General features: G+C 37.7%; 1 protein-coding gene and 1 pseudogene across 1 annotated transcript; one reads left to right on the plus strand and one right to left on the minus strand.

The window, feature by feature from the left end:
* Window positions 1-8,259: 8,259 nt before the first annotated feature.
* NDUFB5 (NADH:ubiquinone oxidoreductase subunit B5) lies at window positions 8,260-26,681 on the minus strand. Its single transcript, XM_041731962.1, has 6 exons — window positions 26,463-26,681; window positions 16,290-16,378; window positions 15,127-15,193; window positions 13,290-13,351; window positions 12,153-12,259; window positions 8,260-8,493 (listed from the first exon to the last, which is right to left on the minus strand). The coding sequence occupies exons 1-6, from the start codon at window positions 26,584-26,586 to the stop codon at window positions 8,373-8,375; spliced, it is 570 nt and encodes a 189-aa protein (XP_041587896.1). The 5' UTR covers window positions 26,587-26,681; the 3' UTR covers window positions 8,260-8,372.
* On the plus strand, window positions 18,163-20,329 carry LOC121477593 (annotated as a pseudogene).
* Window positions 26,682-26,711: the final 30 nt, after the last annotated feature.

Consider the following 26,711-nt stretch of genomic DNA (forward strand, 5'->3'; position numbering starts at 1 on the left):
AATTAAAGATCCTGAGATGGAGAGATTATACTAAATTATCTAGGTGGGTCCTAAATGTGATCACAAATGTCCTTATAAGAGATGGGCTGAATGAGCCTTGACACACACGGAAGAAGAAATGGCAATATGATGACACCGGCAAAGATCAGACTGATATGGCTACAAGCCAACGAATGCTGGCAGCCACCAGAAGCTGGAAGAGGCAAGGACAAACTCTCTCTTGGAGCTTCCATAGGAGCATGGTCCTGGCAACACCTTAACTTCAGCTCAGTAATACTGACTTTAGGCTTGGCCTCTAGAACTGTGAAAAAAAAATACATTCTGTCATTTTTAAGCCATCACATTTGTGGTAATTGGTTACAGCAGCCATAAGAAATTAATGCAACTTGAATTACCTTTCTACTTCTTTACTAAAAAGGGACTATACTTTCTTCTACACATTACCTGTTAGTCTTTCAACTCCTACCTCCCAGCATCTCATGACGGATGCATCATAGATGCCCAAATTATAGTTGATAGATGTGTAAGTCCGTGCATTTTCCCATTGCTACCTAAGATGCAATATTCCATGAATGATATACACATGGTTAGTTGTCAACTGCATGACACAGATAATAACCAGCGTACTGGGAAAATGCACCAAATAAATTTAAAGGACGGACTGGTTTGGCAAGGATCAAGGATGTGGGAAGTTTATCATTGAAAAGAAAATGACATTGCAGGCAGACTAGAGCAGGGCAAGGACACTGGGTTTCTTCCTTACAGGCAGTGAAGGGCCACTGAAAAGGGTGAGTAGGGAAGTAGCACACATGAATCTGAACTTTGAGGAAGATGAGGCTGGTGGCACTGGTGACACTGCTGGTAGGATCATGTGGTGGGTGAGAGGGCACGAAGCAAGAAATGACTAAACCAGGGGGAAGCCAAATAAATCACATTTTGTGAGAGAATTTGCAAACTAAAAATCAACAGGACACTGATGTGGGAGAGCGAAGGCCAGCACTCTACTCCTAGCTATAGCTATCCAGCTGTACTTCCTCCCTATGTCACCTGAATCAATCCACAACTACTATGTCTCTTCATCTGTAAAGTGTTCAGAAGATAAAAAAAGTTATACAAAAATTGCACTTTTTCTTTCCTTCTTCTTTCATTGCCATATATATATTTTTATATATAAAAAATATTTTATATTAAAAATATTTTATATTTTTACCCAGCCAGGATCAGCCTTCGGGAGGCTCTGTGTGGCTGCACGGTGAATGTACCCACTCTGGATGGCAGGAGCATCCCCGTCGTGTTTAAAGACGTCATCAGGCCTGGCATGCGGCGAAAAGTTCCTGGAGAAGGCCTCCCCCTCCCCAAAACACCCGAGAAACGTGGGGACCTCATTATTGAGTTTGAAGTAATCTTCCCCGAAAGGATTCCCCAGACGTCAAGAACCGTACTTGAGCAGGTTCTTCCAATATAGAGCCACCTGTGTCTCCCAAGGACTAACCAGGGACCTTTCCAGAGCTCAAGGATTTCCGGACCGTTCCACCAGTTGTGGACCCGTGAGAGGGCGGGAGGGCCCAGGGAGGGCTTTCGTACTGCTGAATGTTTTCCAGAGAATATATTACAATCTTTCAAAGTAAAAAAAAATATATATATATATATATATATATATATATATTATATTATATATAATATATATATATATATATATATATTTAACTTAGATATCTCCTAAACCCTTCAGAAAGGATGCCATGGCAAAAGACCACACTGGGAGAGAGCTCCAAAGTACCGAGGGAGTCAAGATGTAATAATGACACTTCTGATAGGTACACAGGGTGTCACTTGTTATAAACCATACTGTAACATTTTCAGTGTCACATGGACAGCCCCATAAAATTAAGTAGTTTGCAAGAACAGCTTAAATATATAAACATTTCTCAAGAAAACTTTGTCCTATGAGACCATCAAGAGAAGAAGAAGGTAAAGGACAATAAAAGGATGAGGAAGAGGAGGAAAGGGGGAAGGAAAAGAGGAAGAGAATTAGAAAGAGAGTGATAACATATTGAGCTTCTACTACACCAGGGGCTATATATGTGATGTATCATTTAATCTTCACAAACCCCTATATTGAATGATTCTTATATTTTTTCCACCATCTTAGTCCTAACAGAAACAATGTGAAAACACTGAGACAAAACAAAGTTACAAAAAGTAAAGCACACAAATAATCCAAAATTCTTACACTCAGAACTACCATTGTTAATAAGAGGTAGCTATCTGTGTATGTCTATAGATTAAAAGGTGGATGGATGGCTAGGCAGAAATAATTTTTAAAAAAGGGAACATGTGATACCTGAAGCAAGCTTGGTTTTCCTGCCTTATAAATGATCTGATTTTTCTTCCTGGAAACTTTCCCTACTTCTATTATATATATTTTTTTCTATTATTTTTTTTTTTATTTTAAGTACAATACAGTGTTATCAACTATGGTCACCATGTTACACATTAGATCCTCAGTCTTTATACACCTTATAGCTGAAAGTTTGTATCCTTTTGACAACCTTTCCCTATTTCACTCATTTTTAAGTCCTAAACCCTATCCCTGAATCAGGATATGTTTTAGCATCTATTATTCCATTATTTCCTAAAACACAGTACGTCCTTTTTATCATTGGCTTAAAATAAAATAAAAATAAATAAATAAATAAATAAATAAATAAATAAACTGCTTCCTATCCCTAGGCATTCCTGTGAGCATGATATCATCTTTGAATTTCATGTCAGTGCTGGTTGCTGACAGGAAGTCCAGAGAAGTCTGAAAACCTCCCATTTCCTTAAAAATCCAACTTTTAAAAAAAATTTATTTATTCATGAGAGACACGGAAAGAGAGGCAGAGACATAGGCAGAGGGAGAAGCAGGCTCCCTGTGGAAATCCTAATGTGGGACTCAATCCCAGGATCCCAGGATCACGACCTAAGCCAAAGACAGACACTTAACCACTGAGCCATCCAGGTGCCCCAAAAATCCAACTTTTGCAAAACTATCTAAAGTATTTAGCTATTGGAGCAAAAAAATGTGGTCTTCAAGTAAATGCAACAGAACCATGTTTCCCTTCACGATACACAAAACAATGGAACAATATCTGGAAAACAACCCTGCTAGGGAGAAACTATGGCCTCATCTCCAGGGTAAGGTGGACTTCATATTTTCCAAAGACTCCTTGAGATGAGAGACATGCAGCTTGCCAGCCACTGCCTGTGTTCATGCCATAGCTCCATGCAAAGTCACACAGTCAGTCCAAAACACAGTCTGGGGACGGTGTGTGTGTGGGGGGGGGCAGGGAGGACAAAAAACACACGGTCTGGGGCTGGGAAGACTTCCTTCTTTCAGTCTTGAAAATCACAACCAAGGTCTCAGGGGCATGATGGAAAGCCTGAGGGATGTGCCTCTGATCAAAACAAATCAAAATGGAATACAGCAAAGCCATATTACTGAGCATGTTGAATGTCTCCTTAGGTCAGTCACCCAGCAGGTGTTTGATAAAGGCAGCACCTACAACCCCAAATGTCAAATGCCTGACACTCTTCTTTGCCGTAGGGATTCTACAACAGTGTCAGCATTTGTGAATTGGTTACCTCAGATGTTGTATCAGTGCCCCATTCTAACATTGCTGGATACAAGTGGGGCCCAACTGTGTCCGTGGAGACCAATTTCATCTGTAACATGATTTGGACTGGCAATGAGTGACAGAAGCAAACGCAAGGAAAATCAAAAGTGCACAGTAAAAAAAACATCGGGCACACAAGGAAAAGCATGATTAGTGATGACAGCTAAAACCAATACAAAAAGACATACCTGCGAGACTTTAAGTACTTGAATTCTCAAACACAGACTATAAAATAACTCTGATTATTACGTTCAAAGAAATGGAAGACACATTTAAACACCAGCAGAGAACCGAAGACTTCTTCCTGAAGAAGTGTGTTTTGTGGGCCTTAATCATCTTTTATTACAATTCAATGAAGACATCAAGCAGTTTAGTAAACAGTGTCAAATGCGAAGATCTGGAATGCTGAGCAAAGGTACAAGGTCTGTGCTGAGCAGGAAATAGTATGTTGAGAACTATAGTGTCAAAAGAAACTATTTGCCACAAAATTGTACCATCAGGGTGACAAAATTGTACTTGAGGACTTTATACCTTGGGGCCTTGAGAAAATTGATGTCCTCTTATGAGGCCTATGGAAGTGTGAATTGGTTCAACATGAACAGGAGGACAACTTTGAAATATGTACCAAAAGCCTGAAAATACACTCTAACTAAAACCTCCCTGCTGGGAGGTTATTCTAAAGAACCAATTAAGGATGCATGGAAAGAGGGGCACCTGGGTGGTTCAGTCAGTTATATGTAAGTATCATTCAGTTATATGTAAGTACCATATAATTCAGCAATTCCACTTCCAGGTATTTATCCAAAGAAAATGAACACTCTAATTCAAAAAGACATATACATTAGTATATTCATTGCAGCATTATTTACAATAGCCAAGATATAGAAGCAACCAAAATATCCATTCATGGATGAATAGATAAAGCAGATGTGACATTTATATAAAATGAAATATTAGCCATAAAAAAGAATGAATTCTTGCCATTTGTAACAGTATGGATGTGCCTAGAGGGTATTATACTAAATGAAATAAATCAGAGAAAGAGAAATACTGACTTCACTTATATGTGAATCTAAAAAACAAAGTATAATAGTTATATCTATGATTACTTTTTTTTTTTAATTTTATTTATTTATGATAGGCACACAGTGAGAGAGAGAGAAGCAGAGACATAGGCAGATGGAGAAGCAGGCTCCATGCACCGGGAGCCCGACGTGGGATTCGATCCCGGGTTTCCAGGATCGCGCCCCGGGCCAAAGGCAGGCGCCAAACCGCTGCGCCACCCAGGGATCCCTATGATTACTTTTTAATTATGACAAGGGACCAATTAATAGTCCTAACATTTCTTTTTTCAAACTTAAAAGTTTAAAAAGATCAATTTAAAGAGAATATAGGGCAGCCCAGGTGGTTCAGCGGTTTGGCGCCTGTCTTCAGCCCGGGGTGTGATCCTGAAGACCCGGGTTGGCGCCTGTCTTCAGCCCGGGGTGTGATCCTGGAGACCTGGGATGAAGTCCCATGTCGGGCTCCCTGCATGGAGCCTGCTTCTCCCTGTGTCTCTGCCTCTCGGTCTCTCATGAATAAATAAATAAAATCTTAAAAAAAATAAATAAAGAGAATACAAAGTATATATCATATATGGAGGGAAAATAGGAATGTATAAAATCAAGGACTGAAATTTGAAAAACAGTGACATAAGAGATTGAACCCAGGAATTTACTGCTAACACTTTTTTGATCTCCAACAGTGTATTTGTTTCTAAACAGAATAGTATGGTTAATTTACATCCTAGAATTTGGACTTTTTCCATGTTTTTAAAAAATGTTATTCATAAGAGATACACAGAGAGAGGCAGAGACACAGACAGAGGGAGAAGCAGGCTCCTCCCAGGGAGCCCAATGTGGGACTCGATCCCTGGACTAGGGATCACACCCTGAGGCCAAGGCAAACGCTCAACCGCTGAGCCACCCAGGCATCCCCCCATTGGCTCTATTCTACCTGTAAGTCCATTACTCTTTGAAGTCAATAGGCTTTAAGCAGAGACAATATGGGATGTTTAGTAATTTTCTTGAAAAAGGAGTGGACCACTTTTTTTTTTTTTTAGATTTTATTTATTTATTCATGATAGTCACACACACAGAGAGAGAGAGAGAGAGGCAGAGACATAGGCAGAGGGAGAAGCAGGCTCCATGCAGGGAGCCCGACGTGGGATTCGATCCCAGGTCTCCAGGATTGCGCCCTGGGCCAAAGGCAGGCGCTAAACCGCTGCGCCACCCAGGGATCCCTGGACCATTTTAGTTGACAGAGAGATCTTTATTACCTCTTTACATTTACTAGTGTAGTAGGCACTTGACATACATTGTCCCAGTGATCTTTACACTACCAGGGGATGAAGATCATCTTTTAGAAAGAGGGCTCAAAGCAGTGAAGGAAATTTCCCAATATTAGAAGGGAAGATAAACATAAAGTTCCTAGTTTAGTATCTGGCACATGGAGCAGATACCAAGAAGACTGAAGTCATCATTACTGTCCCTGTAATTAGCAAGCTCAGGATTTAGTCTGAGGTCTGCTCAATTCAAGCAAGCCCATGCCTTTTTACACCAGGCTGGGCTCTGTAGAATTGCAGAAGAAAAAAGATAAAGATAACCCCAAACAATGTTAAATCCACGTATCATTCACTCAGCTAATCTTTACTCAGTGTCTACCATGTTCCAGATGCTATGAAACAAGCTTACAATCATTCCATGTTGCCTTAGGCTAGCTTGAGATCCCACAGGTTGCTACAGTACTGTTCTTCCTACCAAACTCAATGCATATAATTTCTGCTTTGGGACACCTGGGTGGCTCAGCGGTTGAGCATCTGCTTTCAACTCAGGGCGTGATCCTGGGATCTGGGATCGGGTCTCATATCGGGCTCCCTGCGAGGAGCCTGCTTCTCCCTCTGCCTATGTCTCTGCCTCTCTCTCTGTGCCTCTCTCACATGAATGAATAAACAAATTAAAAAAAAAAATTTCTGCTTTAATGTCTACCATCTGTACTAAAGAGTAAACTCTTGGGAGGAAATGTGTCTACTGTGATGACCACTTTATCCCTTGCCTATATCATAGTGACTAACACAGAATAAGCTTTAAGTATTTGAATTAGAAAAAAATTACATAAAAATCAACATAAACATATATATACTAGCTTTACTAACATTTTCCTTTAAGAAACACTTTCAAACCTTAAAAAAAATTCATATGATCCCAGCTATGTTAATATAATAAAAGGATGACTGAAGGAACTTTCTCAAATTTTTTTATGGGTAGTGGCACTCATAGTATTTCTTATGCTTTCAATATTTCTGTTATGTTTCTTACATCTATATTAGTAGAAAGGAGAAAATAAAACCTAGTAATGCCAGAAAATAACCTGTAAACTCTAAAAAAAGGTTAACATAAATGTACATTAAATGTAGCATTATTTACAATTACCATTCTCAAGACCTATCTGCTTCCACTCTCCTTACCCCTCTCCTACAGAGGCTTAGGGACAGCATGCCCTTCTTTCATATCCTTTGTTAGAATTAAGAGTTGGTAATTGGACTGCATGTGGAATCTTCAGAATGAAATCTGGAAGTAGTTGGGTGAGGCAGCCCTCTTCTGGGAAAATAGGAAAATGCAAATACTCCAGAGGATCCTATCTAGATTGTAAAGGGCCCTAAATGTCCCCAGGGCACAAAAGGTATTTCCTGAAAACAATGGATTTTTGAAGCTAAAAGTCATTCTGGAAGTTGAAGTGCAAATTTTTATTTTTGTAAATATTATGTATTTAAAATCTCTAAGCCTCAATTTCTCATCTGTAAAACATAAAGTGATAGTACCCTGTAAGGTATTTCCAAATCAATGTGAAAAAATACAATCATTTAGCACAGTAGTTAGCAAACCGTAAATGCTTAATAAATGACAGCCATTATTTTAGCTTTTACTCACATTTTATAATCTTTGCAGTACTCATTTTACCTTGTGCTTACAAAAAAAGAACTCCAGGAAGCTTAAGAGATAGCATCTAAGAAAAGGGGTGTAAGTGTGTATGCATTTAAAAAGCCTAATATACTATACCACATCTGAAACTAAGGTAACATTGACAACTATATTCAATAAAAATCACTTCAGTGACAAAAAATAAGTGTAATGGCAGAAAACATGAAAATATCTGAGATTTGTTCACTGAGAAATTGTTTATTAAGATGTTAATGTTTATGTAGTTCAATAATTATGTAATTTAAAATTCTGAATCACCTCTGAATAATCTAGGCATGTATGTAAACTACTACATTTCTTGATATTTAACATAATTAGACTTCTCTAACTTTCAATTATCAGACAACACTTTCAAAGTCACACCCTTAGGAGTTCATAAATTCCTATTTGCCCAAGGTTTTATTATTTAACAAACCTTCTTAAAAGACAAATCAAAAGTCTTATTCTGCCTTTCACAATATATATCAAATCATCACAATGTACACTTCAAATCTTACAATTCTGTCAATTATGCCTCAATAAAGCAAAAAAAAGAAAAAAAAAATTGAAATCCCACACAGAAGTCTTAATCTGAACCAATGTGGAGAAACAGAACAATGGAAGATCTTTTATTCATCATGTGAGCAAAAATACAGAATATATTTATTGATTTTTCCCCTAAAGAGAATACAGTTTGTATTAGAGAAGTAAAAGATTAGTTATCAGGAGTTGCTTTTGGAGAATAATCAATCAGTGCCTTATCAACAGTTGGATACTGATACCAGGGACCATCACCTCTTGCACGCATCAACCTTCGCACTTCCAGCTCCTTTAACCTATAACAAACAGAATAGCAATATTGTGAGTCCAGCATTTCCAATTGCAAAGTTAACAAATTATCTTCATAAAGAATAACCACTAGATCTTTTGCTTTTGTGTAAAGTATTATCTAAAATACTTTAATTTTTTTTAAAGACTTTATTTATTTATTCATTAAAGACACACACAGAGAGAGAGGCAGAGATAATAGGCATAGGGAGAAGCAGGTTCCATTCAGGGAGTCTGATGCGGAACTCGATCCTAGGACCCCAGGATCACAACCCTAGCCAAAGGCAGCTGCTCAACCACTGAGCCACCCAGGTACCCTAAAATACTTTAGATAATACTTTTGTGTAAAGTATTCTCTAAGTAATTTATGTAAAGTAATAATGTACCTCCATAGATTCGTATGCATATATCTGAAATGTACCTATAAGGAAAATTTGGGACTCATTTTTTACTTTCATTATCTTGCATAGGTAGTTAGCCAACAAATACCACTTGCATTGATAATCAATCTCTTCTCTCCTCCTGTCCCTGCTCTTTATCTGGACTGATCACTTTCACTTGGATAGTGGTAATGCATTTCCCATCTCCTTGCCTCTTAGAAAACCTCGAGATCACGTATTCCTGAAATAATCCCTCTCTGAAGTAAACCTAAAAAACTCTTAACTATAGAGAACAAACTGAGAGTTATAGGAGGGGAGGCGGGTGGGACGTGGGCTAAATGGGTGATGGGGATTAAGAAGTGCACTTGTGTTGAACACTAGGTGTTATATATAAATGATTAATCACTACATTCTACTCCTGAAATCAGTATTACACTATATGTTAACTAACTAGAATTTAAGTAAAAACTTGAAAGATACAAAAACAAATTAAAAATGAAATAGTCTTTTCTCATCTCCATTTTTATAGACTACATATTAAATTTTTCATATGACTGGAAATTTATCAGTTAAATAATTCACTTTATTAACTTTAACCAGCTCACTAACCCTACCCCCTATCTATGAAAGATTACAAACCTTTGTATACTCTAAAAGAGTTATCTTTCTTTTTTTTTTTTTTTGGATTGTGTATCTTCATATTATCCTTTTTTCTACTCTTTAGAATATAATTATCCAAAATACAAATATGAAGATATTCATCAAAAGCACTGGTTAAATAAATTATGTTTCACCCTTAGAATAGACTACTAGGCACCTGTTGAAAAGAATGATGAAAATCTGTATATAGTAAATAGAGATGTGGTATATGTCTAAAGTTCAAAAAAGTCCAATGTTACTAAGTAGGAGCCATATTGCTATTCTAAGCTCTTAAATACTTAATAACAATTCCATACGGTAATTATATATACATATAATTACAAATCTAGAAAACAGGCCAATTGTATATTCTTTTAATCATTTAAATACTTTTAAAATATTGTACCAATTTTTATAAACTACAAAGTTAAAAGAGAATAAAGAGAAAGCAGATCAATGGTAGACTAGGGCTAAGAGTAGGGGATGGGAAATGACTGTAAAGGACAGCAAAGAAGCTTATCAGGTGATCAAAATGACCTTGAGTGTGATGGTTACACAGCTATTTACCTTTGTTAAAAACCCATCAAATTTAATGGGTACATGTGACTGTATGTAAACCTCACTACAAACACTAACATAAATCTCAGGATGATATTTAAAAGTACCAAAGGAAACATGAACATTAAAAAAAAAAAGAATTTGAGGATGCCTGGGTGGCTCAGTGGTTAAACGTTTGCCTTTGGCTCAGGTCATGATCCCAGACACCCAGGATCGAGTCCCACATCAGGCTCCTTGCATAGAGTCTACTTCTCCTTCTGCCTGTGTCTCTGCCTCTCTCATGAATAAAGAAATAAAATCTTAAAAAAAAAATTGGACTTACATATTTGCTTATTTCATTACTATCAGAGACCATTCCATGACACAAAATCCCAAAAGCTAAAGAAAAAGACTGATGGGGACATGGGTGGCTCAGTGGTTGAGCGTCTGCCTTTTGCCTAAGGTCTGCCTTTGGCCCAGGATCAAGTCCAGCATCAGGCTCCCTGCACGGAGCCTCCTCCTCCCTCTCCCTATGTCTCTGCCTCTCTTTCTATGCTTCTCATGAATAAATAAAATCTTAAAAAAATAATTAAAAAAAGAAAAAGACTGAGAAACCTGACAATAATTAAATGAGTAAATATATACAAAATAATTAAAATACTAATATATAGTAAGTGTTGAGAAACATACTAGCTACTACTATATTTTCATTATCTGAAACATAAAAACACTTTGCAAAAAATTTTACACTATCAGAAGACAAATGCAAATTGGGAAAACAACTGCAACAAAACCAAAAAGAGACGGATGCCTGGGTGGCTCAGCGGTTGAGCATCTGCCTTCCGCTCAAGGTGTGATCCTGGAGTCCGTGGATCCCTGCAGGGAGTCTGCTTCCTCCCTTTGCCTATGTCTCTACCCCTCTCTCTGTCTCTCATAAATAAACAAAATCTTAAAAAGAAAGAAAAAGAAAACAACCAAAGAGATATTTTAGTTAAATGTGTAAGTTAGTAGAAAAATGGGCAATTTACAGGAAAACAAATACAAACAATAGATAGATGAAAAAATACTCAAACTTACAAATTCAACTATCTTATCAGCAAAATGCTTAGGTTTGATAAATTTCATTTAGAGGGAAAGGTATGGAAAACAAATTATCGTGTATTGGTGGCAGAAAAAAACAACTGGTACAACTTTTTGGAAGAGTTTGGCAACAACTATCTAAAATTTAAAACATGGGCAGCCCAGGTGGCTCAGCGGTTTAGTGCCACCTTCAGTCCAGGGCCTGATCCTGGAGACCCGGGATCGAGTCCCACATCAGGCTCCCCACATGGAGTCTGCTTCTCCCTCTGCCTGTGTCTCTGCCTCTCTCTCTCTCTCTCTCTCTCTCTGTGTGTGTGTGTCTCTCATGAATAAATAAATAAAATCTAAAAAAAAAAAAAAGAATAAATAAAATAAAATTTAAAACATATGACATTTGGTATATCAGTGCCACTGCTAGGAATTTATATTTCAGATACACTAAATAAATACGCAGAAATCTATATATGAGGATATTCACAACACTATGTGTACTGGTTAAAAAAATTAAGGCACATCTACCCAGTGAAATATATGATGCAGTCATTAAAACAAATGGGATATGCCATTATAGAAAAACCATTGAGCTGTATTTAAGTGAAACAGTGTTTATAAGAGGATTCTATTTGTGTTAATATATATTTTTAATACATAACTTTTTTTTAGAAAGATTTAAGAAATAACTAAATAGTAGTCACCTTTAAGAATGAGGTTAGGCAGAAAAAAAATGAGGTTAGGTAGAAGACAAAAGGAAATTGGGGATTGGGGATAGAGGGAGGAGATGGCTGCCTTGCATTTAAGAGTGTGATATTTTAAAAAGAATTCTTTTACTCTGATATTATCAATTAGTAAGTCTCTCGGTCTTTGACTCATAAACTCTACTGTAAATAGGCTAATTTCCTCCCTATTTTCATCCCTTTCCATGGAGCATCTAATTGTGCTGATATAGTTTATTAAATTTTTTCTTGTGGCTTGCAATGGTAAGAAAGGGTTTTCTTCCTTACCCCCTGCACATCTTTTTTTCCCCTCCTTACCGTAAATCAGCCTTTTCAGCTTCAATTTGAAGGATAGCCATTGTTTTTTCATAATTCTTTTCAGGGCTATCAAAGAAAGTTCGGGCAATCCATCTTGATATAGGATGCTAAAAGAGAAAATTTGTTTATTTTCTGAATAGTACTTTGTTCTTCCAGTTTACTATTCTTTAAAATGGCCATTTCAGGTAAACCAATAATGCTTACTAAATGCCAACTACTTTATATGTATTTTAAATACTTTCAATCCATTAGATGGATACTATTTTTGTTCCCATTTTATAGATGAACAAATTGTACAAAGTTATACAGTTACTAAGTGCCAGCATCCGGACTCAAACGAGGTCTGACTCTAAAACCTATGCTCTTTGCCAGTATACTGCAGTGAGTATCTTAAGTGGTAGATTTAGGAGCCAAACCCAGAGTTTGGGGATTAAAAACTGAAGTTTCTTCTCTCAGCATAAACTACCTGTATGGCTTGCCTTAAGGTGCAATAATGATACATTTATTTTCTGAAATATAGTTCATTCAGATAATAAAACATGATAGTATTTAATCAAGGCCATCTCACTATAACACTTATAAAGACAAGTAATAGAATTAACTTTGGGTTTTAGCAGCAGTGACAGTGTGATAAAATGACTGATAGTACAGGCTGTGGGCTCAGGCCTGCCTAAGTTCCAATACTGGCCATACTTCTTGGACAGGTCACTTACCCTCTTTTAAGTTTCAGTCTCTTCATCTCTGAATTGGGAATAATAATAGCACATTTCATATGGAATAAGACAATATTTGCAAAACACTACCATAGTACCTGCTACACAGTAGCTGCTCAATAAAGAACAGCTAGCATTAGCACAAGTAAAATCTTTCCTATGGCATTGAACTTAGGATAAATTCTGACTGTTACTCTGCTAGGAGGGAAACACACTGCAGAGTCATTCTTTAAAAAATCATAAAGCTTAAAGTAATGAAACAAAATTATCAAAAGTTGCTTGTAAAAAGTAAGCACAAAATGTATCATCTAGTTGATAGCAAAAACTTATTATAAAACAATACCATCATTGCTAAATGAAGACATTAATCAGTGCACTGATAAAACAACTTAACAGAAAGTAACTTTTAATAACATATACCAACCTTAAAATATTCCCAGTGTTCTGGGATGTAACCTTCTGGAATTTCTGCTAACTCAGCTTCACCTAGTAAGAGAAAACATTGATGTCCAATTTTAGTATCAGGAGTTTATAATCTTAATTCTTCACTATTTAAGTCAGAAGCTAACTTCTTATGGTTTGTTGTTATCATTTTTTTAAAGATTTTATTTATTTATTCATGAGAGACACACAGAGGCAAAAGCAGGCTCCCTATAGGGAGCCCGACGTGGGACTCAATCCCGGGATCCTGGGATCATGACCTGAACCGAGTCAACTGCTGAGCCACCCAGGCATCCCTATGACTTTCTTAATAACTTTTTTCTCTAGCTTACTTTTAAATTTTTATTTATGTATTTGAGAGAGAAAGAGAGAGAGAGAGAGAAAGAGAGAGAGAGCAAGCGAGCATATGCATGGGTGGGGAGGGGCAGAGGAAGAGGGAGAAGGAGAGTAGCAGACTCCCTGCTGAGTGCCAAGTCTGATGCAGGGCTGGATCTCAAAACCAGAAGATCATGACCCGAGCCAAAACCAACAGTCAGACACTTTATTATAAGAATACAGTATACAGGGCAGCCTGGGTGGCTCAGCAGTTTAGCGCCGCCTTCAGCCCAGGGCCTGATCCTGGAGACCTGGTATCAAGTCCTTACGTTGGGCTCCCTGCATAGAGCCTGCTTCTCCCTCTGCCTGTGTCTCTGCCTCTCTCTCTGTGTCTCTCATGAATAAATAAATAAAAATCTTAAAAAAAAAAATACAGTATATAATACAAAAAATATTCAAAGTATGTGTTATTCAACTCTTCATGTTATTGATAAGGCTTCTGGTCAACTATAGGCTATTAATAAAGTATTGGGGGAATAAAAAATTATATATGATTTCTGACTGATCAGGGGGTTGACAGCCCCACATTGTTTATTTTTTTATTTTTAATTTTTTTTATAAAGTATCTTTTTTTTTTCTTTTTTTTAAATTTTTATTTATTTATGATAGTCACACACAGAGAGAGAGAGAGAGGCAGAGACATAGGCAGAGGGAGAAGCAGGCTCCATGCACCGGGAGCCTGACGTGGGATTCGATCCCGGGTCTCCAGGATCACGCCCTGGGCCAAAGGCAGGCGCTAAACCACTGCGCCACCCAGGGATCCCCCCACATTGTTTAAAGATTGTATTTTAATCACTTTAATATGGTTGAAAAAGATTTCATTCATTAGGTACTTTTTTAGATGTCTCCTATGTGTAAGGCATTGCCAATGGGCAATTATGTAAGAGCTTCACAATTTAATATAGTGTAACAAAATTTAAAAAAAAGACATTATTCCTTCTGGTTTTCCCTATCACTACTAGACAAAACATTTTAGGATTCAAGATGTTAGAAGTACTTTGGGCAGAATTTCCCATGAAAATCTAACATTAGCTATCTTTCACAGTTTCATTCCTTTTTAGAAGATTATAATTTTCTATGTCCCAAGATGGATAAAAAAAAATTCTTCCATCCCTCAGCCTCTCTTCTACCTCTATCTTTTTCTATTTTCCTTATTCGGACTTGTCAAAGCTGGTTTGGAAAATTACAAAGAAGAGGAAAACAGGGCTCTCTGAAGCCATTTGTGGCCTCCACAGAGTTAATGACCTTAAAGGTTTTTGGAGGAAAAAAAAAGTTTTAAAAAAATTATACACTATTGCAGTTGAGATCTGGTTACTATAAAATAAAATCCCAACCCTATGTTTATTATTGAAATAACTTTTCTTTCTAACATCCATAATTTCTTTCTATTATTAGTGTAAATTTAGGTGTTAAAATTTTACCAATCTGGTCAGAGCGGTACTTACCAATAAATACATTCACCAAAGTTATGCCAATTGCTACTGGAATCCCAGTCAACAAAATGTAGAATTTCTGTTGAGATTAAAAAATAGTTTTCATACAACCATTTCCTCTCTTTCCCTACTCTCAAATTATCTTCAATTTTTTATTTCTTTACATTGCCTGTGAAATAAACTTGCCAAATTGGAGATGTGATAGATACCAAATTATTTATTTCTGAGATTTTCTTTTACTCTTTTAGACGCCTATATTTGGTACCAAAAATGGAAGAAAAAAAGGATTAATTCTGCAAGCATAATACAATATATAATTAAGTGATTTTTCATTTTCTGATTAACACAATGTAATAAAAGTTGCGAAATTTTTGTATTAAGATGAAAACGGTAAAAACATTTGGTTGATTTCAACAACTATAGAGTTTGAGTTGGTTATGACAAGAAAAGTGGGAGCTCAACCAAGAGGATGAAGAGGGACATTAAGTACAAAGGGCAGGCAAGAGGTCTTGAGGGCAGCCAGTGCTCAAATGGTCACAGCTCTAGGAACAGTGACAGAGAGTCTAAATTATCTAGACAATTTTCCATCTTCCCAACTTCTACTTTGCCTTATAGAGCCTTGAGATACAAATATATGGCCAGGACCCTACTTGATCCTTTGAAATCACTGTTCCTGAACAATACAGAAATAAAAAATCATAACCCAAAATAATGGAGTTACTTATTTAAAGAAGTCTTTCAATGAGTTCTTTGGTAACTTAAATAATATTTTAGTCATATGATAATTATCCCCAAATGAATCCATTTTAAAAGTTTTATAATTTCTAGATTTTGGGATGTGTGAGTATGTGTGTTTGTGTGTGTGTGTGTGTGTGTGTGTTTGTGTGCACGCACGCAGGAAACACAGGTTATATTTCAAAACCCCATAATCTTAAGAATAAAGGAATGGCTCAAATTTTACCTCCAATACACATGAATCCTTTTATTGAAGAAGGTTCACTAATTTAAAAAGAAACTCAGTAACAAATCAGACATTACGACAAAATCGCCATATCTATTAAGAAATATGAATTTATAAAATCACATCTTTTATAAAATGAAAGATGTTTTCTAAATAGGAAAAAAAAATTCCACGTGTATGTACAGAGTTTAGTTTAGCAAAAGTTTTAACTCACCATTAAACTCAAAAAACGTCTGTCATAGAATTCAGAAGGTTTGATGATAAACAGTCTTTTTCCATGGTCTCCGCTGTGTCGCACAGGAGCTGGAAATATTAAATTACCCTGTTATATACAAGGCTCACATATACTGTTATATTCGGAGATAAAATCAGGTTATCAGAAAATGTATATGCATAGATGTTTAATATGAATTAAGATAAAAATACATACTTGGAGTAGTAAAGGCAGAGCAGATAAAGTATCTTTAAACAGAGTCTGATATACTGTTGTAAACCATAGTTCTCTTTACTTTTATTCAACGTTCCAGAAATACCTAAATAATTTGAATTTGTTTCCAGAGCAGGCAGGGAGGTCAGATACTCTTGGTGGGTTACTTAACTCTGTTTACCTCTACAATAAATATTTGTTAATGCTAGTAAATAACTAAATTTAAGTTGTATCATTTCATATGATGAAGCAGTATATATTGGGGCTTGCAGCAAAATAGATGGAAAGGTATTTACTCAACACATCTCCATTAAACACTCTAACATATCTTGATAAAAATCACTCTTTAAGCCATTTCTGATTGTGAATATTCTCCTCTTCAAATTCTCCATCAAATGGTATGTAATCAACCCTTACTGGAGATAAACTGAGGCAAAATTTCACTTCTGATCTTATTTTTACACAATCTCCCTTTCCTGGACATCTGGAAAGACCACTGCAAGCACTGAGAACTCTTTCTGCTAGAAGCAGGGAAGGATCTCACTGTTACTGGGAAACCAAGGATACTATTTCTATTGTATTCAAGGAAATTTCACATGGGAGTCACTACAGGATAAAAAACTAATTTCCCATTAAAGGAATTTCAGTCATGATAGAAGTCATAAAGATTTGTATCCTTTAGACACCTGGGTGGCTCAGTGGTTGAGTGCCTGCCTTTAGCTCAGGGCATGATCCTGGAGTTCCCAGATCAAACCCCATATCAGGTTTCCTGCAAGGAGCCTGCTTCTGCCACCACCTGTGTCTCTCATGAATTAAAAAAAAAAAAAACTGATTTGTATCCTTTGTTCAAGCTTAAATGTCTGGAATGCCCTCCCCTATCCTGAAATCTATTCTTTAGGCCCAGATGACATTTTATCCTTTAAGAAACCAACCCTCCTCCCAACCATATAAGATCTCTCCTTTGAACTGCTGTATATTCTAGTGATATTCATACTTGCTTTCCCTGCTCTTACTGAAATATAAATGTCTTAAAGGCAGGAACTGTATTCTTAATTTTGGCATCACCTACAGCAGCTTGCAATGAATTTAGGAGGTTAATTCATAAGAGAATTAGAAGCTGGCATGAATTCACTAGGTACAACTCATACTATTAATGCTTCTAAAATAACAAGAAAAGGGATCCCTGGGTGGCACAGCAGTTTAGCGCCTGCCTTTGCCCCAGGGCGCGATCCTGGAGACCCAGGATCGAATCCCACGTGCATGGAGCCTGCTTCTCCCTCTGCCTATGTCTCTGCCTCTCTCTCTCTCTCTCTCTGTGTGACTATCATAAATAAATAAAAAAAATTAAAAAAAAATAAAATAAAATAACAAGAAAATGTGACAAAGTAATTATGTATTTCAGAAAATAATTTGAAAGATAGAATTCTTTGTGGACTAGGTGGGTAAAAAGGGCTGGATAACAACACAAACCACTCACTAACTGAATAAATGCCTACTATGTGCAGGTCCTATGCTAGGCCTACAGTCTATAAAATGCTGTGAGAAACAAATAAACATAATTATAATTATAAGGACAACAAAGAGAAGAAACAGGGTGCAATCTCAGAAAAGTATCAGGCCCAGAAATTCCTATTTAAACAGGATAGTGGGTGTGGGGAGTATGAGGAAAGTGCATTATAAGTTGAAGAGAAGTAGCAAGTTACGTGAATTTGTAATAGGTAATTGATTGATTACACTCAAAAAGTGCTGATTACTTAATTCAATAACCTGCCAAAGGCTCTTTCCATAGCCCTGAGAGGTCAAGATTTCTATAGACAGTCTGGACAAGGTGAAAATGGCATTCCTGATGACACAAAGCTACTATTCAAGAGTGGTTACTACACTGATGATGAAGTAGGATCCTCAAAGTCTTCGTACACATTGACAAAAAGATTAAATATAGTAAGTGGAAGGTCTTGACTGCATCCCCCAAAAGTTGCTCACAGATTTAAGAAGAGTCATTGGTGTGATGTGATTACCAAGAAGGCCAAAGATAATTCAAGCTTAATTTTATGTACTAGAAGTATAGGGTCAAAACAGGAGGAGCACCCACCACCATTTCCTAACCACACCTGCAGAAATGTGTCCATCCCAGAGTACACTGTTTTAGAGGAACAACCTGGAGCACATACCATCTTAAGCAACCAGGATGGCAAACAACCTGGAAAATGATTCAGTGAAGCTTAAAGAACTAAAACTGGCCTACAAAAAAGAAGTGTGGGTAGAAACCATGTAAGTGCTTTAAATAGCTGAAGGGCTATCCCATGACAAAGGGCTTACACTATTCTGTGTTGACCTGAAAGTAAGAACCAGGATCAATGTGTCAAAGGATAATTTTCAACTTAATACAAAGAAGTTTCTAACAATTTTACTGGTTCAAAATAAGATTGAAGAGACAAGGCAATTGAGGAGGGAGTGACTGGAGGGGGGCGCTGGCTTAGTGTGCACTCTGCACCTGGGAACATTATTGCACATGGAATGGTTGCCTTTGGAAGACTATTGCCCAGAAGAAAAGGTGTTTGATTTTCTTTCTTTTTTTTTTTAAAGATTTTATTTATGTATTCATGAGAGACACACACACACACACACACACACACAGAGAGAGAGAAAGAGAAAGAGGCAGAGACACAGGCAGAGGAAGAAGCAGGCTCCATGCAGGGAGCCCGACGTGGAACCCAATCCCGGATATCCAGGATCAGGCCCTGGACTGAAGGCAGCGCCAAACCGCTGAGCCACCCAGGCTGCCCAGTGTTTGATTTTCATAAGCCAAAGATGAAGTATAGAGGGCTGCTGTATTTGCAGAGGTAATCCTCCAGTTCTCGATTCACTGACAGTAAATGCTATGAAAAGGACGTCCAGAGCTATTTTGGGTTGCATGAGACCCGTTCAGAAGACATCTGTAATGCCTGTGTCCTGCTTGTGAAAAGATGGAGGAAATTGCCAGCAGGATCAGAAACAAACAAACAAACAAAATAAAACAAAAAACCAAAAACTGAAAACCACAAGGTAGATGCAAGGGCAGGACCCAGTCTGAAGACTACACTGAAATCAAAGAAAGTGTAAACTCTATCCAGAAACAGGGTATCAGTAAACTACAGAAGGAATTTAAATGTCACAATTCTGATGCTCACAGTACCACCTCAAGGCCTCCCTAGCTCGATCTCCTTGTTTAGAGTAACCAGTCAGATGATGGTTCGGATACAGAGATGGCCACTGGCTTCAACACAATGCCAATTTTTCTCTTTTTATATCTCACATACTGGAACAGGCAGAAAATATGTTACGGGATTATCTCTAAAGGTCGTTTGGGGGAAGTCCTCATTGACACACAACTATTCAAGCCTGGCTGCAGCAATAAGAAAGCAGCTGGTGAGAAGTCAAAGGAGCAGGGGCCAGTGCCTCTGCCCATCTCCACTCAGGCAGGAGTGGAGACTGAGGTTTAGGTAGAAAGGGAACAAAAATGATTTAAATTTTGGAAAGAAAAAGCAACAAAACCTCCCTATTTTTAACTTGGATACCTGCTATTCTGCAAAAGACCATTTCTAGAATAGTTTTGAATGGGCTATTTCTCCTCTGGTTCCATAAACTCTGAAGCCTATATCTAACTTACTAGAAGAAAAAAAGAAGTGTACATAATATTTAAGATGCTGAGTATTTCACAGGAAAGCTGAATGCTGCTGTAAAGTGCTCTTTAAGTCTTCTTTTAAAAAAAAAAATCCCCTTCTAATGAATGAAACTAAGGGAATTTCAGGGGATAGAGATGGGATTTGTTGTATGATAAACGCATGTAGTTTTAGTCTTTCTATATCGGGAAGCAGTGGTTAGGGCATTTAAGATGGCTGGCTATACTTGTTTTCCTTCATGATAATAAATTTGTCATAACTCAGTATGGACTTGCCCCTAGATGTAGTTGTTAATAATTCTGAAAAAACAAGGTTTTGCCAAGGTTCTGATGATTCAAACCTATACTGCTGAATATGAAGCAGGACAGACTAAGTTCTGGTGCAAATACCCTTTAGGAGTAATTTCTAAATATATGGAGAGGTTACCTGACTGTATATGTTGCATCCTTTGTCACCTCCCTCCATATTGATATTTGATAAAAGACTGTAGTCTATAATGAAACTTCTAAAGCCGAATCAAAGCTCCACTGGGGAAATGTCAAGATTTAGGATGAGGAATCCTAAATGAAAAGCACCAAAGCATTAGCACATGTAGAGATCACATTCTATAAAAATGTGTAAAGTGTCTGAAAAAAACGTGTAAGTCTTCAAGACGGCACATGCAAATGAAAACAAAGGTTAATGCTTCTTGGGGCACATTAGTTAGAGGGCTTGTCTAGTGTGTAAACAATTGACTTTTGTTTGTGTTACATGACTGGTGACTTCATTGAAAATCTGCACAATTCAGTTTTAGCTCTCGATTACTTCAGTTGACCTCTGTGAAGGTTTTATCTGTGTAGAGTGATTGTTTGACTTGTTTTAACCTATTAGGAGTTGGGGTTTTTTTCACTCTATTAAAGTGAAACTCTACTAAAAGAAAAGAGGTATGTGCTAATGCTGAACAGGTTGGTTTAACTTTGGCTTCTTCTAGTCAGGCTTTGCAAACCATGAGATATTAGACAATAAATCCTGAACATGGAGCTCTTCAGTTCTAAAATCTTCACTTGAAAGCCTTTTACCTGAACCCAAACCAAAGTACTCTCAATGCCTCTTTTCTGAACATTCAGGAAAAACTTATCAGGTCAGACTTTTCATAATAAGGGAGGGTCTTCTGCCTACCTTATAATAACGTGACTCAGTGTTTATTTTTAAAACCGGATCTTTAAAATTGGATTGCATAAATAACACTAAGGAATGAGCCACTTTTTATGAGTATCCTATAATTTTATCTTAATCTAAACTTAAAATTTTATATTTCTTCCTTATGGCAAAAACTGTAAGCCACCATATGCACAGATCACAACAGTGAGTTGGGTTGGCTCTCCCACAGACTTTAAGGTTTATCACAGGAGTCCCAGCCATTATCATTTTCCTCCTGTTATTTTGAAATGTTTTTTGGTGTTTTTTTTTTTTTGTACCTTTTGGCCACAGTATGGGTGGTAGAATATATTATAATATGGATCATCACTACTTCTGTATGTATGTATGTATTACTAGACCTCAACCACAGTCTTCTTCCCCTTCCACCTCTTTGCCTGTAGGAGGTACTGTATGTAGTCATGCACTTTGTGTTAATATATTCGAAACCTACAAATCAGATGCTTGGGTGGCTCAGTGGTTGAACATCTGCATTTGGCTTGGGTTGTGATCCTGGGGTCCTGGGATCGAGTCCTGCTTCGGGCTCCCTGCTCAGCGCGGAGCCTGCTTCTCCCTCTGCCTGTATCTCTTATGAATAAATAAACAAAATCTTAAAAAAAAAAAAAAACAAGAAAAATCTACAAATCTGTCTTATACTTTTTATATTGTTGGATACTTACAATTGAAACTTTTACTTAGGATACCGAATAAATTTAGTCTTACTAAAAAATAAAACAGCAGACAAACAAACAAGAAACAAAAACAAAAACTGAAAAAAAAAAAAAAAAACTGGACTGCATCACCAGTTCCCCTTTATGGAATTATTATTCAACTATCAACAATGGGATGAGACAAGGATACTTTGGGGGTTGGCCTGGAGGATTTCTAATTTCCTTTTCCTCAAAGAATCTGAACATATGGTCTGCCTTAGAACAAGAAGGCATAACTTTGGACTTTATCAATCTCAATGATTTCCTTCCAACTCCAAGAACTCTTTCCAGGCTTCATGTTTTTGCACTTACTTTCCTCTTGGACTGAAAACTTTCCCCAGGCTTTTTGAATAGCTACCTCCCCATCTCATCCTTCAGGGCCAAGAACAAATATAATTTCTACAAAGAGGTTTTCTCTGACTACCCTATCAAATGCTGCCTCCCCCTCACCCTCCTTAACATCATTTTGTTAGTTCCTTTAGAACAATACACACTAAGCCTGATTTTTTTGTTGAAGTTCATCAGGTCAAGGACTGTATTATTCAGTACTGTATCTCCAGTACTCTTTCATGTCTGCCACATGGTAGGTGCTCCATAAACATTGTTGAATTTACATTTCTTAAGTAAATTATATGTTAGGATCCTTCCTTGTTCTCTGAAATTAAATCTACTCAGAAGAGACAGTGTACTCCCAATTTTTCCTTTCTATCGGGCAAACAGACTGAAAGACATACACACATAAACACACATCCCAAACAGAGAGAGAGAGATAGACTAAACTCTGTGCGGCTTTAGTGACAATAAATAACACTATTAATAGATATGGAAAATGTAACAAACAAAACAATGGAAGAAAGCTTGGTGTGGCTGCATTCTAGCAATATCAATGCAGTTAGTAAAGTGAACTGCTTACTTTTACACACAATTACTCTACTGTTAAACAACAATTATTCATGTCATTAAATGTAGTAAATAACTATTATTACTATTAGCTGTTCTAAAGTATACTTCACAGCACTAAACTCTTTTCAAATATTCCAAATCTTCATGATTTGTTGTTGATGTGGTAAGGCCATCTGCTTACAATCTAAAAATATTAGGGTTAACACTGCTTACAACCAGGTGACTGCCAGGATTTCTGGAACTCAGATTCTCCTTCCACTAAACATGCATCTTCTCTAAAGCCTGGAGTTTCTCAACTAGGTATTCATTTAGCTATATGAAACTAAAACTTCAATAATCAATTTTTTAAAATGCAAATAACCTCTGGAAAGTTATGTTCTTGACAGTTGTGATATTTGTGAGGATCAAATAAGATAATGTAGATTTTGTGTCTTCACAACAATGGGAAATTGGCCCTTTTCTTTCCCTCATTCCCAGTTAATGACTCCACCAACTCAATTACCCAGGATAAAAATCTCACTCATCTTCCTTGCACCTACCCCTTGCTCATCAGTTGACAAAGCCTCTTGATTCTATGATTCAAGCTTTGCATTTCTTTCTGTGCCCTCTTCACCTCACTCACTGGCTTAAGTAATCCACACCCCCTTATAAGCCAACCAATATTCAGAAGTATTTTCCCAAAACACACTACTGGTGTTGCTCTCCTGCTAAAACACTCACTCTCCGCAGCCTACAAAAGACTTAAGATACTTTGGTTCTGTATTCAGACCCGTCACTCCCCCAATTAGGTCCCAACTTTCCTTTCTTATGCTTTTTCTCTTAACATGTACCTATCCCAAGAGCCCCATATTCAGTTCTATCAGAAAATACATCTACTTTCCTGCTAATTGCACCTGTTAAAACCATCCAGAATCCAGTTAAAATGTCCCAACTTTTATGTCTGAATTAACTCCATACTGCTTTATCATTTAAATACTCTTCTCAGTTTTTTAAACCATAATATGCACACATCAGTCTTCAAATTAAAGCTCCTGTAGCTGAGGAAGAACTTAAGCTCGTTTCAGGAATCCTTTGATATATGACAATAAATAATTTGATTAAATAGAATACTTGTATCTACTTATTTCCTGAGAAAGGTTTTCAATGATGGTGAATGAAGATAATGTAACAGTACCAGATGTTTAAGAAAGGGGTGGCCACAGGGCTAAGGCTAATGCTTTTTTTTTTCTCTAAAGATTTTATTATTTATTCATGAGAGACAGAGAGAGAGAGAGAGAGAGAGAGAGAGAGACAGGCAGAGGGAGAAGCAGGCTCCATGCAGGGAGCCCGACGTGGGACTTGATCCCGGGTCTCCAGGATCACATCCTGGGCTGAAGGTGGTGCTAAACCACTGAGCCACCCAGGCTGCCCAAGGCTAATGCTTTTAAGTCTAGGTGCTGTCAATTTTCTCACTCATCCTTCACAACTTGTGAGATACATTAAAATTTCCCTTTTTTTTTAAAGCAGTTCTTATGGTAAAAGATAAGTACCTTTCAAAACAGCTATCTAGAAAGATGCAAACTATCCAGAAATATTTCAGGGTTATAAATTCTTGTCAATAGGAAAGACATTATATTTATTTCTCTGTCAACAGAATATAAGCACACTTGTAATAAACATTCTCTTTTTTTAAAGATGAAGAAATGTAGGTTCCAAGCGATTAAATACCTTCCACTTAGCTCCCGAGATAGGATGACCCAAGGTCACACAGCTACTGAAGTTTGAAGCCAGAAATTGAACGTAGGCAGTCTAGGTCCAGAGAAAAGAAAACAAGGCAAAGTTCTCTATTCTGCTGGGTCTTACAGTCACATAGAGGCAGACATAAGCAATAATATAACAAATTAAAACCTTTCATTCCACAGTGACAGATGAGGCCACCTGCAAAATACCTTTGAAAGTAACTATAAGGTATAAACTATTAGATCCTTTCCTGGGGAGTAAAGTATAAAGAGGATCTGGGAGTGAGATTTTACCTGAGATTATCTCCAGCAAGGCATAATTAAATACTATCCAAAGCGAGTCTTTGAAGAGAGTATTTGAGTATTTCATTTTATTTGTTCATTCATGAAAGACACAGAGAGAGGCAGAGACACAGGCAGAGGGAGAAGCAGGCTCCATGCAGGGACCCTGATGTAGGACTTGATCCCAGGACCCTGGGACCATGACTGGAGCCAAATGCAGATGCTCAACCGCTGAGCCACCCAAGGGTCCCTGAAGAGGATATCTGTAATCAGAAATGGCTCACAAAGAGAATTTGTCAAAGAGTGTTAACATATGTAGTTTTTTTTTTTAACGGGTTCAAATTCCCGCTGGGAATTTGCTGAATATCACATCATTTGAACATGCTGAACATCATTTGTTCTTTCCATCATTTTTGCAACAAGTCTCTGTATAATGCCTCATGGTGTGAAGTGACATACTTCAAGTTAAATTGGAAGAAGAAAAAAGGGGTAAACAGAGAAAGTTATTTTGAGGGTAGAAACCTTTTTGGCTTTAGAGTACACTTCACTTCCTCTCTATCTACTTGTATTGCATAGGGTAGATAGCTTATAGAATATTTATCAAGAGCATTAAATGAATTAATACCTTTAAAAAAAATCTTAGGATGGTACATGGCACATAAGTGTTCAATAGATGTTAGCTACTGTTATTATAAATTTGTTGCAATACTGCAGTATTTTTGTAACAATCAAGTCACAGTTCCTTCCTTAGCAAAATGGGAGTAACAACACGGTACTTACTTGCAGAGTCTTTGAAAGAATTAGGTTGAATACAAGGCACCTGAGGCCTTGCTATTATGATCATTCATTCTCCTAGCAGTCAACTAGCCCCCCCATAACTGCATTATGACTTTCCTGGACCCAGCCACTTTTCCTTCATGTGCCTCTTCCTCTTTAAGAAGATCTTAAAATTTTCTGACTGTGTTGATATAAAACGAATACAATCCATATTCACTAACATTATAGGCTTTTTTTCTTCTGGTTTTAAAAGAAATCCAAATTAAACCATTTTCATGCACCCTGAAAGTACCGTGTGGGCACCGGGCCTACTAAAGTTGACCCTGAGCCTCTCCACCCGCCTCCCATCACTCAGCATCAGCGGGCTCCTGGGCAGCCGCCTTCCAACCTCGGGGGCCCAGTACCTCGTGCAGGTGGAACGGACAGAGAATCTGGTGCCGGAGAGACGTGGGTCTCAGCTTCATGCCTTCTGAACCTCAACTTCATCCGCAAATTAGCACCCATTGGAATGGTTGCAAGGCAAAGTGTTTCACAAATACTAAGCAACAATTTAAACGCGAATGACCTGATTACTTTAGGAAAATTCTCGTATCCTCACAAAGACCACGTCCCGTCTCTCCGGCTCCAAGCCCGCTTATTTCTCCCAGACCTCACCAAGGTCACCCGGGAAGAGTTCCCCACCTCTCACTCCACGTCCCCTAAGCGCGCTTTCTCCCAAAGCTTAGCACCCACCGACAGTCTTCGGAAAGCCACGGGTGAGGAAACCCCCGCATCCAAGACGAGGACCGAGCCGGCGGCCCGACAGAGCAGCCACTGCAGTGACCGAAGCCCGCTGCAGTATACTCATAGCCGCCATGGCTACTCTGGGCAATTGAAACGCTGGAGCGCCCAACGGGAGCCGAAAGGGCCGGTTTCTCAATGAGGGCGAAGGCAAAAGGTGGCCATGTTGAGTGAGGGCAAAGCCTATTTCTGTTTTCTCCA

This window comes from Vulpes lagopus, chromosome 17 (genome assembly GCF_018345385.1).
Source record: "Vulpes lagopus strain Blue_001 chromosome 17, ASM1834538v1, whole genome shotgun sequence".
Lineage (NCBI taxonomy): Eukaryota > Metazoa > Chordata > Mammalia > Carnivora > Canidae > Vulpes > Vulpes lagopus.

What these genes read in the sequence shown, in the direction of transcription:
- NDUFB5 (XM_041731962.1), bottom strand. Translation starts at nt 26,586, where the DNA reads ATGGCGGCTATGAGTATACTGCAGCGGGCTTCGGTCACTGCAGTGGCT. An exon ending in TGGCTTTCCGAAGACTGTCG is followed by an intron (nt 16,379 to 26,462) that starts GTGGGTGCTAAG and finishes TAATATTTCCAG; the next exon opens with CTCCTGTGCGACACAGCGGA. An exon ending in GACGTTTTTTGAGTTTAATG is followed by an intron (nt 15,194 to 16,289) that starts GTGAGTTAAAAC and finishes TAATCTCAACAG; the next exon opens with AAATTCTACATTTTGTTGAC.